The sequence below is a fragment of the Hylobates moloch genome, unplaced genomic scaffold (genome assembly GCF_009828535.3).
Source record: "Hylobates moloch isolate HMO894 unplaced genomic scaffold, HMol_V3 SCAFFOLD_4, whole genome shotgun sequence".
In the NCBI taxonomy this organism is placed as follows: Eukaryota; Metazoa; Chordata; class Mammalia; order Primates; family Hylobatidae; genus Hylobates; species Hylobates moloch.
In genome coordinates this window covers 92838539-92852820 of record NW_026652279.1, presented here as the reverse complement: position 1 = coordinate 92852820, position 14282 = coordinate 92838539, and the positions used below count along the sequence as shown (strand labels likewise).

At 42.4% G+C, this 14282-nt stretch overlaps 1 protein-coding gene across 1 annotated transcript in view; it reads right to left on the bottom strand.

Moving 5' to 3' along the window:
• FLT3 (fms related receptor tyrosine kinase 3) overlaps positions 1-14282 on the bottom strand; it is a 99212-nt gene that overhangs the window by 62370 nt on the left and 22560 nt on the right. The window contains exon 2 of the mRNA XM_032150576.2: positions 6669-6790. Coding sequence (XP_032006467.1) covers positions 6669-6790 — 122 coding nt within the window. The remainder of the gene's footprint in view (positions 1-6668; positions 6791-14282) is intronic.

The window sequence follows — 14282 nt, the reverse complement described above, 5'->3', positions numbered from 1 at the left end:
AGATGGGCACAAGATAAAGTAAAAAATAATAGACAAGTCAAGCATGGTGGTACATGCCTGTAATTCCAGCTACGCAGGAGGCTGAGGTGGAAGGACCACTTGAGCCCAAGAGTTCAAGTCCAGCCTGGACTTGAACATAGCAAGACCCCGTCCCAAAACAAACAAACAAAAAACCCCAGCTGACATACTAGAAGAAAATATTCCAATATATATTACAAGTAAAGGGCAAATACCCCTAATATAAAAAGAACCTTTGAAAATTGAGGGACACAGAACCAAAACACAGTAGAAAAATGGGAAAAAGAATTGAATACACAATTCAAGAAAAGAGATATAAAGAATGGCCCTCAGCCAGGCACGGTGGCTCACTCCTGAAATCCCAGCACTTTGGGAGGCCAAGGTGGGCAGATCACAAGGTCAGCAGTTCGAGACCAGCCTGGCCAAGATGGTGAAACCCTGTCTCAACGAAAAATACAAAAATTAGCCAGGTGTGGTGGCGGGCGCCTGTAATCCCAGCTACTTGGGAGGCTGAGTCAGAGAACTGCTTGAACCCGGGAGGCAGAGGCTGCAGTGAGCCAAGATGGCACTACTGTACTCCAGCCTGTGTGACAGAGCGAGACTCCATCTCAAAAAAAAAAAAAAAAAGAATGGCCCTCAAACATATGAGAAAATGTTAAGCCTACTTATAATTAGAGATCCGTATGCTAAAACAAGACTGAGATATCACTTCTCATCTATCAGACTGGCAAAAAATTAAAAAACATGACAACACATTTTGTTGGTGAGGCTATGGGGAAACAGTTGTTCTCCTGCATTGCTGGGGGAACACACCCTACACAACCCTTCTGGAGAAGAATTTGGCAATACCTAATAAAACTTGCTATTCACTCACCATTTGAGCCAGCAATCTCACTTCTGGGAATAAGCATACCTCTAGCAATTAATTGCAGCACAATTTGTAATTGCAAAATACTGAAAACAACCTAAATGCTCGTACATAGGAGAGTGGTTGAACAAATTATGATACATCCAACCAGGGAGTACTATGTAGCTATAAAAAAGAATGAAGACAACCTCTAAGAACTGATTTGCAATGATTTCCTGGATGTACTGTTAAGTGAAGAAAGCTAGGTGCAAAAAGTATCTACCTTCAAGTATGCTATGCTATGTAAGAAAGAGGAGAATATAAGGAAATATATATGTATCTGGTCACTTGTGCACAATAAATACAGGAATAATAGCAAAACATCTAAAGAGATTGGTTAATTACAGGAGATATGCAGAAACAGGGTGGAAACTTGTCAGTAGGAATGAGGAGACAGTGATACTTCTCTGAGTATACTGTTTCACATAGTTTTGACTTTTTTTTTTTTTTTTTTGAGACAGAGTCTCGCTGTCACCCAGGCTGGAGTGCAATGGCACGATCTCGGCTCACTGCAGGCTCCGCCCCCCGGGGTTCACGCCATTCTCCTGCCTCAGCCTCCCGAGTGGCTAGGACTACAGGCGCCCGCCACCTCTCCCGGCTAATTTTTTGTATTTTTTTTTTTTTAGTAGAGACGGGGTTTCACTGTGTTAGCCAGGATGGTCTCGATCTCCTGACCTCGTGATCCGCCCGCCTCGGCCTCCCAAAGTGCTGGGATTACAGGCGTGAGCCACCGCGCCCGGCCGGTTTTGACTTTTAGGACAAGAGTCATGTCATGTCTCAAAAAACAAGTAATTAAACCAACTAGGAGGGTCAGGCACAGTGGCTCATGCCTGTAATCCCAGGACTTTGTGAGGCCAAGGCAAGAGGATCATCTGAGCCCAGGAGTTCAAGATTAGCCTGGGCAACAAAGTGAGACCCCATCTCTACAAAAAATTTAAAAATTAGCCAGGCATGGTGGCGCATGCCTGTGGTCCTTGCTACCCAGGAGGCTAAGGCAAGAGGATTGCTTGAGCCCAGGAGGTTGAGGCTGAAGTGAGCTATGTTTGTGTCACTGCACTCCAGCCTGGACAACAGAGCGAGATCTTGTCTCAGAGTAATAATAATAATAATAAGCCAGGTGTGGTGGCTCATGCCTGTAATCTCAGCACTTCGGGAGGCCGAGGCAGGCAGATTGCTTGAGTCCAAGAGTTTGAGACCAGCCTTGGCAACATGGTGTAACCCTGCCTCTAATAAAAGAATACATAATAAATAAAATAAAATAAATAAATAAACCAACTAGAATATATGAAATGAGGCAGCTGGACGAAATATCAAAATGGAATACAAACCAAATTAATTCAATTGTATCATAAATAAATAATAAAACCATAGTGAAGGGGATGGGAAAGAAAGGAACTAACCTAAGTAACTTCAGAAAATAATACTTTGGATCCCTTAAGGCTAAAGACAAAAAGCACTGTACACAAATACTGTCCTTTAGCTAGTAACTCTATTTCTCACCAGGGTATGTGTTAGTAATTCTAAAATTAGATTATCTATATATTGTATTTCCAGACTCTGCCTGCTGAGAGGGCCTAGAAGCAATGATATCCCAGCAGCAATGGGCACACCCAGCTCTCAGATCTTGGTTTCTAAATACTAACCCCAAAGAAGCCAGTGCTCTTTGGAGAAGTGCTTAATTCCAGGGCTAAGGCAAGAAAAATACAAGATGAACCTGAACTATCTGGTAGTGTGTCGAAAATTAAGGAAGGGCTTGGAAAAAGATGAGGAGATGCTGAAAGGGACACAGGAGCAAAACTGAAATAGCTCCCAATGGCCAAAGCAGGAACAATTTGAGCAACAAAATAAATAATGATTGTATTGGGTTACAACCCAGAGAATAAAATAAATATTCATGGGCCTATACTGATATAAATTTAAAAATTGAATAAATAAATAAATAATAAATAAAATGAGAGGAAAGGGACAGTGCTTCCTCACAAAACATTCCAATTAACATAGAGGGAATGTAGGAAAAAGAAAAGCACCATTAGGCAAATACCACCATAATAATCATAGGTAAGATCCACCGATGGGTGCTAAAATCAGTAGGTGAAAATTAAAGAAGGAACAGTATATTTGCATCCCCTCCAAGGCACTTATTAATTATAAGTGAAGAAAATAGTAACTTTGCAGTGGGGACACCTGGCATGCACCATCTAAATCTAATGATCAAGGTTCACATCTTCATAATGACACTAAATGACTTCCTGTCACTCTGAATATGATGCTCTGGGAAGGACACACTCCTGGGAAATTCTTGCCAGAAATCCATAATCTCGCTCTTGTTGCCCAGGCTGGAGTGCAATGGCATGATTTTGGCTCACCATAACCTCCACCTCCTGGGTTCAAGCGATTCTCCTGCCTCAGCCTCTTGAGTAGCTGGGATTACAGGCATGCGCCACCACTCCCAGTTTATTTTGTATTTTTAGCAGAGACGGAGTTTCTCCATGTTGGCCAGGTTGGCCTCGAACTCCCGACGTCAGGTGATCCGCCTGCCTGGGCCTCCCAAAATGCTGGGATTACAGGCGTGAGCCACCGCGCCCAGCCCCGGTAAAAAGTTTTTAAAAATTAAAGCTGGGTACAACCCGGATAGACAAATCTGCGGGCTTCAGAGGAGAGAGAATAGCGTGACAAATGCACAGTACAGAGGTGGTGGGCTCCACTGCTGGCAGTCCGGGAATAGCTTGAGCCAGGCTGGCCAGGAGCCAAGGGATGTTCTTGAAGGCCAGGCCACGTTCTTCACCACCTGGCAGAGCTGAGTCCCACGGTGCCATGAAGGCACTGGAATTTAAGAGACTGTGATATCTAAAACTCACGATGTTAAAAAAAATATATACAACTTTGGTAATAACAGTGAAGTTCAGTCTGTTGATCTTCTTATAACAAGTATAGCTAACTAATGAGGACATGAAATCACTAACACAGTTGTTGTCTGCTTATGTAAGTAAAACAGCTGCACAAGCTGTGAAAAGTCCAGAGAAAGCACGTAAAATGATCTATCACACAAAGCCCACCATTCTTTCCTGAATCCTTGTTACAGAAAACCAACCAACAAACAAACAAATCAACAACTCATTCTCTAGAAGTACAGGGTGGGACATGACAAATAAAGAAAATGAGCTGGCTTGTGCAGGCCACCTGCCTGAAATATGAGGTCATGATTGTCAAACACATTTGGTCAACTCCAGTGACTTCAGTTCTTCACAAACAGAAAACCCATCATTAAACCATAGTGGAGACTTTTTGTTTTTATTGTTTTTGTTTTTATTATGTTTTGTTTTGTTTAGACTGTGCCGCAATGGCACAAGATCTGTTCAGGAGGAATGTGACATTAAATGCAGCTTTGACTTTCTGGAGGAAGGGAGGTATAAATGAACCTATTTGGTAAGGAGAGAGAATTGTAGAGTTATGGTGGATTGCCTGCCTATGCTCTCTAATCACTGACAGGAAAAAAAAAAAAAAAACAGTACATCTCACTCAGCTGCTGTGAATACTTGGTGCCTTAGTACAGTCATTTCTTAAAAGCAAATTTGAAGAATATGGAATACTTGGTGATATGGTTTGGATGTGTGTCCCCTCCAAAGCTCATGTTGAAACGTGATTCCCAGCTGGGTGCAGTGGCTCATGCCTGTAATCCCAGCACTTTGGGAGGCCAAGGTGGGCGGATCACCTGAGGTCAGGAGTTCGAGACCCGTCTGGCTAACATGCCAAAACTCCGTCTCTACAAAAAAAACTATGATATATATCATATATATGAGATATATATCAGCCAGTAGCAGTGGCTCATGCCTGTAATCCCAACACTTTGGGAGGCCAAGGCAGGCTGGAGTGCAGTGGCACAATCTTGGCTCACTGCAACCTCCGCCTCCCTGGCTCAGATGATCCTCCGGCCTCAGCCTCATAAGTAGCTGGGACCACAGGCACACACCACCATGGCTGGTTAATTTTTTTGTTGTTGTTGTATTTTTGATAGACATGGGGTTTCACCATGTTCCTTAGGCTGGTCTCAAACTCCTGAGCTCAAGCGATCTACCCACCTTGGCCTCCCAAAGTGCTGGGATTACAGGTGTGAGCTACTGTACCTGGCTGATTTCTACTATTTTCAGTTCTCCATCACTTAAGCTTCCCTTGAGTAAATTTACTAAATATATGTTTTTAAAATAGAGGACTAGGAATAGCACAAGAGAGAGGGGTAATGAAAAACAAGATGAATAGCGTAAAAGAGAGGAGTAATGAAAAACAAAGTCGGAACTTGAAGGAGCCAGAGCCACATTACTGAGCAATCTTGGTATCAGTCTAAGTAATGGGAAATCATGGAGGGTTCAGAGCCAGGCAGTGAAGGATGTGCCTGCTTCAGGGAGGCTAGCCCAGCAGCTATCTCTGAGATGAACTGTAGCAGGAAGAGGCCACTTAGGATATCACTGTGATTATGAGGGAGTTAATGAGGGCTTGAATTAGGGAAGTGGCAGTCAGACTAGAGAATATGAGATGATTATATGAGAACGCCTAAAGGGAATCGACAACACTTGGTAACTGACCACATGTGAAAGTAATAGAAAGAAAGTAGTCCAAAATGATGCTGAGCTTTCAAGCCTGGGAACTAGAGAGGGGTATAAACAGAAATCAATTAATACAAGAATAAGAGCAGGCTTGGGGAAATAAAAATGAACTAAAATAAATGATGTAGGTGGATTTTGACGTGCAAATGGAAAATCTACCTATATACTGGGGGCAGCTGGAAGTGAGGGATTCAGGCTTGGAAGAAAAGCCTGGATTCTCTTTAAGGAGTGAAGGAAATACAGTCGGCCCTCTGTAACCATGGGTTCCGCATCCATGGATACAACCAACCACAGATTGAAACTATTCCGGAAAAAATGGGGTTGCATCTGTACTGAACATGTACCGACTTTTTTCCCTTGTCATTATTCCCTAAACAATAGGGTATAACAACTATTCACATAGTCGTTTAGGTATTATAAAGCATTTGCATCATATTAGGTATTATAAGTAATCTAGAGATAATTTTAAAAGTATACGGGAGGGTCAAGCATGGTGGCTCAGGACTGTAATCCCAGCACTTTGGGAGGCTTAGGTGGGAGGATCAGTTGATCCCAGGAGTTCAAGATCAGCCTGGGCAACAGAGTAGGACCCCATCTTTGCAAAAAATAAAAAAAATTAGCCAGGTGTGGTGACATGTGCCTTTAGTCCCAGCTAGTTGGGAGGTTGAAGTGGGAAGATTCTGAGCCCGGGAGGGCGAGGCTGCAGTGAGCTATGATCATGCCACTATACTCCAGCCTGGTCAACAGACCATGAGACTGTCTCAAAAATATATAGAATCTGCATAGGTTACATGCAAATACCAAGCTATTTTATATCAGGGACTTGCATATCCATGGATTTTGGTATTAGTGAGAGTCTTGGAACCAATCCCCCCTGTATACCAAGGGATGACTCTACTCGTTACTTCATGCTAGTTATCAATCAGTGTCCTTCCTAAATCCTCATATGAAGAATACAGTTCTTGAAGGAATGGAGTGCCAGGGAGCTAGGAGTATAGATGCTCTGTCAGTACCAGATGTGAGGACATAATACACTTAAATACATAAACAGAAGCCCATTGAGACATGGTAGGCTTCAATAACTTACAAATTACGGTCTCTAGAGAAAAACAGCTAAAGGTATAATTTTAATGTTACTTTACCATGGGATATGATGATGACTTCCCCACTGATGAATCATTGTTCTTATGATTGATTAAAACACACTTGATCACAGGCAGATCTTGATTTGTAATAGTCCCAAATATCACTGCAGAAAAAACAACTGTAAAACAAAATAAAAATGATAATGTTGATACATGCACACCTTAAAAAGAAAACATGTATTTATCTTGCAACCAAACAACAAAACAAAGTGTAATCAGAGGAAATTGGCCACTAGGAAAGTGTGTAGGAAATTCGATTTTATGCAAGTTTAGTCTACTTTAAATCAGGAACAGAGATACTTAGAGGAGGACTGTCCAATAAAACAGTCTGCAGTGATGGACATGTTCTATGCCTGTGCTGTCTAATATGGTAGCCACTAGCTATATGTGGCTCTTAAGCTTTTGAAATGAGGCTAGTTTGACTGAGGAAATGATTATTTGTATAATGATTTGTGTGTGTGTGTGTGTGTGTGTGTGTGTGTGCACTTTTTGTTGTATATAGATTTCTACCTTTTTTTTTTTTTTTTTGAGATGGAGTCTCACTCTGTCACCAAGGCTGGAGTGCAGTGGCACGATCTTGGCTCACTGCAAGCTCTACCTCCCGGGCTCAAGTGATTCTCCTGCCTCAGCCTCCTGAGTAGCTTGGATTACAGGTGCCTGTCACCGTGCCTGGCTAATTTTTTTTTTTTTTTTTTTTTTTTTTTTGTATTTTTAGTAGAGACGGGGTTTTGCCACGTTAGCCAGGCTGGTCTTGGACTCCTGACCTCAGGTGATCCGCCCTCCTCTGCCTCCCAAAGTGCTGGGATTACAGGTGTGAGCCACCATGCCCAGCCTGGTATATATTTTTTTCTTTATGGGTGCTTATAGAATCTTTTCTTTGAAAACAGAGCACTAAAATTTTCAAAATTATGTGCCTTCCTGAGAGTCTATTTTCATCCATTGTGCTGGGTACTCAGTGGGCCTTTTCAATCTAGAAATTCATATCCCTCTGTTTGGCATTTTCTTGAATTATTTCTTTGATTCCTTCTCTCCTCTACACTTTCTGTTTGCCCATGGTTTAGATATTTTCCCCAAATGACTGACAATCTTTGACAGTCTCTTCACATATAAGAATGAAGCACTGAGTGCCTGTCCTAAGCTCTATGATGTGGCCTGTGGCCCAATCTCTGTAGGTGTATATTTAGGTCTTTTCTCACCGGTTGATCCGATTCCCCAGAGAAGATTCTCTCTCTTGCCTGCTGCCTGTGTCCTGCGAGCTGATCTTGGCAAGTTATACTATTGTGGGGTCCTGCAATGAAAAGCAGGCTGCTTCTCAGCTTTCTCAATCCCCAACTATAATTCAGCTTTCATCATCTGCTTCTTCTTTTTAATTCTTTTTTTAAGAGACAGGATCTCGCTATGTTGCACGCAGTGACTTCAAACCTCTGCACTCAAGCGATCCTCCTGCCTTGGCCTCCCAAGTTGTGGGATGATAGGTGTGAGCCACTGCACGCAGCTTTATTTGCTTTAAAGCTCTCAAAGTTTTACTTTCTCCTTCTCCATCCTGTTTGTCTTTATATGTTTATATCTTTGTTTCTTTGGGGGTATTAGGTATAATTGGCAAATAAAAATTGCAGCGTACATCATATATTCACAGTTACATCATGTAATTTTGATATATATCAAAATATATGTGTATTTATATATAATATGTGTATGTATATGTATATATTAAGTATATATACATATATATGGGCTTCTCTTTATGTATTTAAGTATATATATACATATAAGTATATACACGTATACATACACACATTGTGAAATGAATACCCCAATCAAGCTAACTAACCTATCCATCAGTTTGTATACTTATCTTTTTCTTTTTTGGTGATGAGAACGTTTAAGATCTACTCTCTCTCTCTCTTTTTTTTTTAATTGAGACAGAGTCTTGATCTGTTGCCAAGGCTGGAGTGCAGTGGTGCGATCATGGCTCACTGCAACCTCTGTCTCTGGGGTTTCAGTGATTCTCCTGCCTCAGCCTCCCAAGTAGCTGGGATTAAGGGTGTGCGCCATCATACCCAGCTAATTTTTTTTTTTTTGAGACGGAGTCTCGCTCTGTCGCCCAGGCTGGAGTGCAGTGGCGCAATCTCGGCTCACTGCAAGCTCCGCCTCCCGGGTTCACGCCATTCTCCTGCCTCAGCGTCTCCGAGTAGCTGGGACTACAGGCGCCCACTACCACGCCCGGCTAATTTTTTTGTATTTTTAGTAGAGACGGGGTTTCACCGTGGTCTCGATCTCCTGCCCTCGGGATCAGCCCGCCTCGGCCTCCCAAAGTGCTGGGATTACAAGCGTGAGCCACCGCGCCCGGCCAAATTTTTGTGTTTTTAGTAGAGACAGGGTCCACCATGTTGGCCAGGCTAGTCTCAAACTCCTCGCCTCAAGTGATTCAGCTGCCTTGGCCTCCCAAAGTGCTGGGATTACAGGTGTGAACCACTGTTCCTGGCCAAGATCTATTCTCTCAACAAATATGCTTATCTCTTTAAAAGCACTTTTTGGCTGAGCCTGGTGGCTCATGTCTGTAATCCCAGCACTTTGGGAGGCTGAGGTGGGTGGATTGTTTGAGGCCAGGAGTTTGAGACCAGCCTGGGCAACCCAGTAAAATCATGTCTCTAAAAAATTTTTTTTAATTAACTGGGCATAGTGGTGTGCACCTATAGACCCAGCCTAGCTACTCAGAAGGCTGAGGTGGGAGAGGATCGCGCAGGCATGGGATGTTGAGGCTGCAGTGAGATGTGATCGCCCCATTGCACTCCAGCCCCTGGGTGACAGAGTGAGACCTCATTTCTGGAAAAAAAAAAAAAAGCATTTTTTACTGTCACTTGAGTGGTCTGTAGATAGCGACAGGAGGTAATATATGTGTTCAGCCATGTTTGTAATCTCATAATCTGAGACTGTCTCAGAAAGTAAGAACTTTTCCTGCTCCACTCTGTAATGTTTTCTCTCTAGTCTTTAAAAAAAATAGTAATTTAAAAAATATAAGTATAATTAACTTATAATAAATTGTGCACATTAAAAGTACACAATTTAGTAAATTCATAGATATCTACAAAACCGTCACCACAATCAAAATAGTGAATTTAAGGCTGGGCATGGTGCTCACACCTGTAATCCCAGCACTTTGGGAGGCCAAGGTGGGAGGATCACTTGAGACCAGGAGTTAGAGACCAGGCTGAGAGACACGGTGAAACCCCATCTCTACAAATATTCGTTTTTAAAACATTAGCCAAGTGTGGTGGCACGAGCCTGAAGTCTCAGCTACTTGGGAGGCTGAAGTGGGAGGACAGCTTGAGGCCAGGAGTTTGAAGCTGCAGTGAGCTATGATCACGCCTCTGCACTCCAGCCTGGGCAAAAGAGCCAGATCCTGCCACTAAAAAAAAAAAGACAAAAAAAAAACAACAATTTTTTTTAAAAGATAGTAAAGTTACCTATCACTCCCAAAAGTTTCCTTATGAAGCTTTGATATCACGCCCTGCTACCAACCCCATTACCCCACACCCAAGCCACCTCTGATCTATTTTCTGTCACTATAGACTAGTTTGAATTTTCTAAAGTTTCATACAAATGGAATCACACAGTATGAACTGTTTTTTTATAGGGTGGGTGGTCTGGTTTCTTTCACTCTGCATTTTTTTGATATTTGTCCATACTGCAGTAGATATCAGTAGTTCATTCCTTTTAATTACCGAGTAGTAATCTGTTGTATAGATGTATAACACAATTTGTTTTAATCTATTCATCTGTGGACACACATTTGGGCTGTTTCCACTTTTGCTGTTACTAATAAAGCTGCTATTTATATAAAAGTCTTAATATGGATATACACTTTCATTTCTCTTGGGTAAATACTAAGGAATTGAATGCCTAGGTTATATGGTCAGTGTATTTGTAACTTTTTAAGAAAGTGCCCAATTGTCTTCCAAAGAGGTTAGAGCTTTTGTGTTCCCACTCACAGTGTATGGAATTCCAGTTGCATCACATCCTTGCTAACATTTGGTATGATGAGACTTTAAAATTTTGGCCTTTCTAATAAGTGTGTTGTATCTCATTGTGTTTTTATTTATTTTTATTTTTTATTTTTTGAGACAGGGTCTCACTCTGTCACTCAGTTTGGAGTATAGTGACGTGATCACAGCTCACTACAGCCTCGACCTCCTGGGCTCAAGCCATCCTCCCATCTTAGCTTCCCGAGTAGCTGGGACAACTGGTGCGCACCACCATACCTGGCTAATTTCTGTATTTTTGTAATTTTTGTATTTTTTGCCCAGGCTGGTCTCAAACTCCTAGGCTCAAGTCATCTGCCCGCCTTGGGCTCCTCAAATTCTGGGATTACAGGTGTGAGCTGCTGCACCCAGCCCTCATTGTGATTTTAATTTGCATTTTCCTCCTGACTAACGCTGAACATCCATTTAGATGATGCTATTATATTCCATAACTTCTTTGGTGGTGTGTCTGTTCACATCTTTTGCCCACACCTAATCTTTTTTAATGTGATTGCTCATTTTAAAAATTATTGAGTATTTTATAATTGACAAAAATATATACTCACGGAGTATAATGTGACGTTTTAATATATGTATACACTGTGGAATGATTAAATCAAGTGAATTAACATATACATCATTGTGGTTTTGATTTGCATTTCCCTGATGATTAGTGATGTTGAACATTTTTTCATATATTTCTTGGCCATTTGTAAACAACAAAGTATGTATATTTCAAAGCAGTTAGAAGAGAGGACTTGAAATGTTCCCAACACATAGAATGATAAATATTGAAAGTGGTGATTACCTCAGATACTCTGAGATGGTCATTACACATTCTATGGATGTCACAAAATATCATATGTATCCCATAAATATGTAAAATATTATGTATCAATAAAAAATAGATGCATCACAAGGCCGGGCATGGTGGCTCACACCTGTAATCCCAGCACTTTGGGAGGCCGAGGTGGGCAGATCACTTGAGGTCAGGAGTTCAAGACCAGCCTGGCCAACATGGTGAAACCCTGTCTCTACTAGAAATACAAAAATTAGCCAGGTGAAGTGGCACATGCCTGTAGTCCCAGCTACTCAGGAGGCTGAGGCAGAAGAATCACTTCAACCCGGGAGGTAGAGGTTGCAGTGAGCAGAGATCGCGCCATTGCACTCTAGCCTGGGCAACAGAGCAAGGCTCTGTCTAAAAAAATAAATGGATGCATCACTTCATGTACTTATTTTTTCACGTTGAGACACCTAAAATCTACTCTCTTAGCAATTTTTTTTTTTGGAGACAGAGTCTGACTCTGTCACCCAAGCTGGAGTATAGTGGCACCATCTCAGCTCACTGTAAACTTTACCTCCTAGGTTCCAGTGATCCTCCTGCCTCAGCCTCCCAAGTAGCTGTGATTACAGGCATGCACCACCACACCCGGCTAATTTTTTGTATTTTTAGTAGAAGTGAGGGTTCACCATGTTGGCCAGGCTGGTCTTGAACTCCTGACCTTAAGTGATCTGCCCGCCTTGGCCTCCCGAAGTGCTGGGATTATAGGCATGAGCCATTGCACCTGGCCTTTCTTAGCAATTTTCTCATATAAAATTCATTTTTAAAATATGAGCATTTTCACATTTATTTATTCATCCATCCATGCAATTAACAAATATTAAGTACCTACAATGCCCCCGAAAAGAGAAAATATATTACAAAATATAATCAAATGCTGACGTTCATTTTATTTCATTTTACACAATACATTTGTAGTAGCCTTCTCCAGAGGGACAAAACCAATAGGATATATATACATATATTTCATATATTTATATGTGAAAGGGAATTTTTTAGAGAGAATTGGCTCATGTGATTACAAAGGCGAAGTTCCAGGACAAGCTGTCTGCAAGCCAGAAAATGAGAAAAGCCAGTAACGTGTCTCAGTCCAAGACCAAAAGCCTCAAAACCAAGGAAGCCAACAATGCAGCCCCCAGTCTGAGGCCAAATGCCTGAGAGCCCCCAGAAGGCTGCTGGTGCAAGTGTCAGAGTCCAAGAGCCAAAGAACCTGGAATCTGATGTCCAAAGGCAGGAGGAGAAAAGGTGTTCTGCTCCAGAAGGGAGAGAGAAGGCAGTGTTTGTAGCATGAGTGAGGACTGTAATCTCAGCACTTTGGGAGGCCAAGGTGGGAGGATTGCTTGAGCCCAGGAATTCGAGACCAGCCTGGGCAACACAGTGAAACTCTGTCTCTACAAAAAATACAGGCGTGGTAGCATGTATCTGTAGTCCCAGCTACTCAGGAAACTGAGGCAGGAAGATCACCTCAACCCAGGGAGGTCAAGGCTGCAGTGAGCTGTGATCATGCCACTGCACTTCAGCTTGGATGACAGAGTGAGACCCTGTCTCTGGGTGACAGAGCGAGAGGAAGGAAGGAAGGAAGGAAGGGAGGGAGGGAGGGAGGGAGGGAGGGAGGAAGGGAAGAGAGAGAGAGAAAAAGGGAGGAAGGAAGGAAGGAAGGAAGGAAAGAAGGAAGGAAGGGAAAGAGAGAGGAAGGAAGGAAGGAAAGAAGGAAGGGAAAGAAAGAAAGAAAGAAAGAGAAAGAAAGCCAAAGAGAAAGAGAAAAGAAAGAAAGAAAGAGAAAGAATGAAAGAAAGAAAGAAAAAGAAAACAAAAGAAAAGAGAGTTTTATTTGGCTCACAGTTACATAGTGTGTGAGAAGCATGATGCTAGCATCTGCTTCTGGTGAGGAACTCAGGAAGCTTCATATATTAGTCCGTTTTCACACTGCTGATAAAAATATACCCAAGACTGGGAAGAAAAAGAGGTTTAATTGGATTTACAGCTCCACATGGCTGGGGAGGCCTCAGAATCATGGCAGGAGGGGAAAGGCACTTTTTACATGGTGGCAGCAAGAGAAAAATGAGGAAGAAGCAAAAGCGGAACCCCCTGATAAACCCATCAGATCTCGTGAGACTTAGTCCCATCAAATCTCGTGAGACTTATTCACTATCATGAGAATAGCATGGGAAAGTCTGGCACCCATGATTCAATTACCTCCCCCTGGGTCCTTCCCACAACACGTGGGAATTCTGGGAGATACAATTCAAGTTGAGATTTGGGTGGTGACACAGTCAAACCATATCATTCTGCCCCGGCCCCTCCAAATCTTATGTCCTCACATTCCAAAATCAATCACGCCTTCCCAACAGTCCCCCAAAGTCTTAACTCATTTCAGCCTTAACCCAAATGTCCACAGTCCAAAGTCTCATCTGAGGCAAGGCAAGTCCCTTCTGCCTATGAGCCTGTAAAATCAAAAGCGAGCTAGTTACTTCCTAGATACAATGGGGGTACAGGCATTGGGTAAATACGGCGGTTCCAAATGGGAGAAATTGGCCAAAACAAAGGGGTTACAGGGCCTATGCAAGTCTGAAATCTGGCGGGGCAGTCAAATTTTAAAGCTCCAAAATGATCTCTTTTGATTCCAGGTCTCACATCCAGGTCACACTGATGCAAGAGGTGGATTCCCATGGTCTTGGGAAGCTCCGCCCCTGTGGCTTTGCAGGGCACAACGTCCCTCCTGGCTCCTTTCATGGGCTAGCGTTGTGT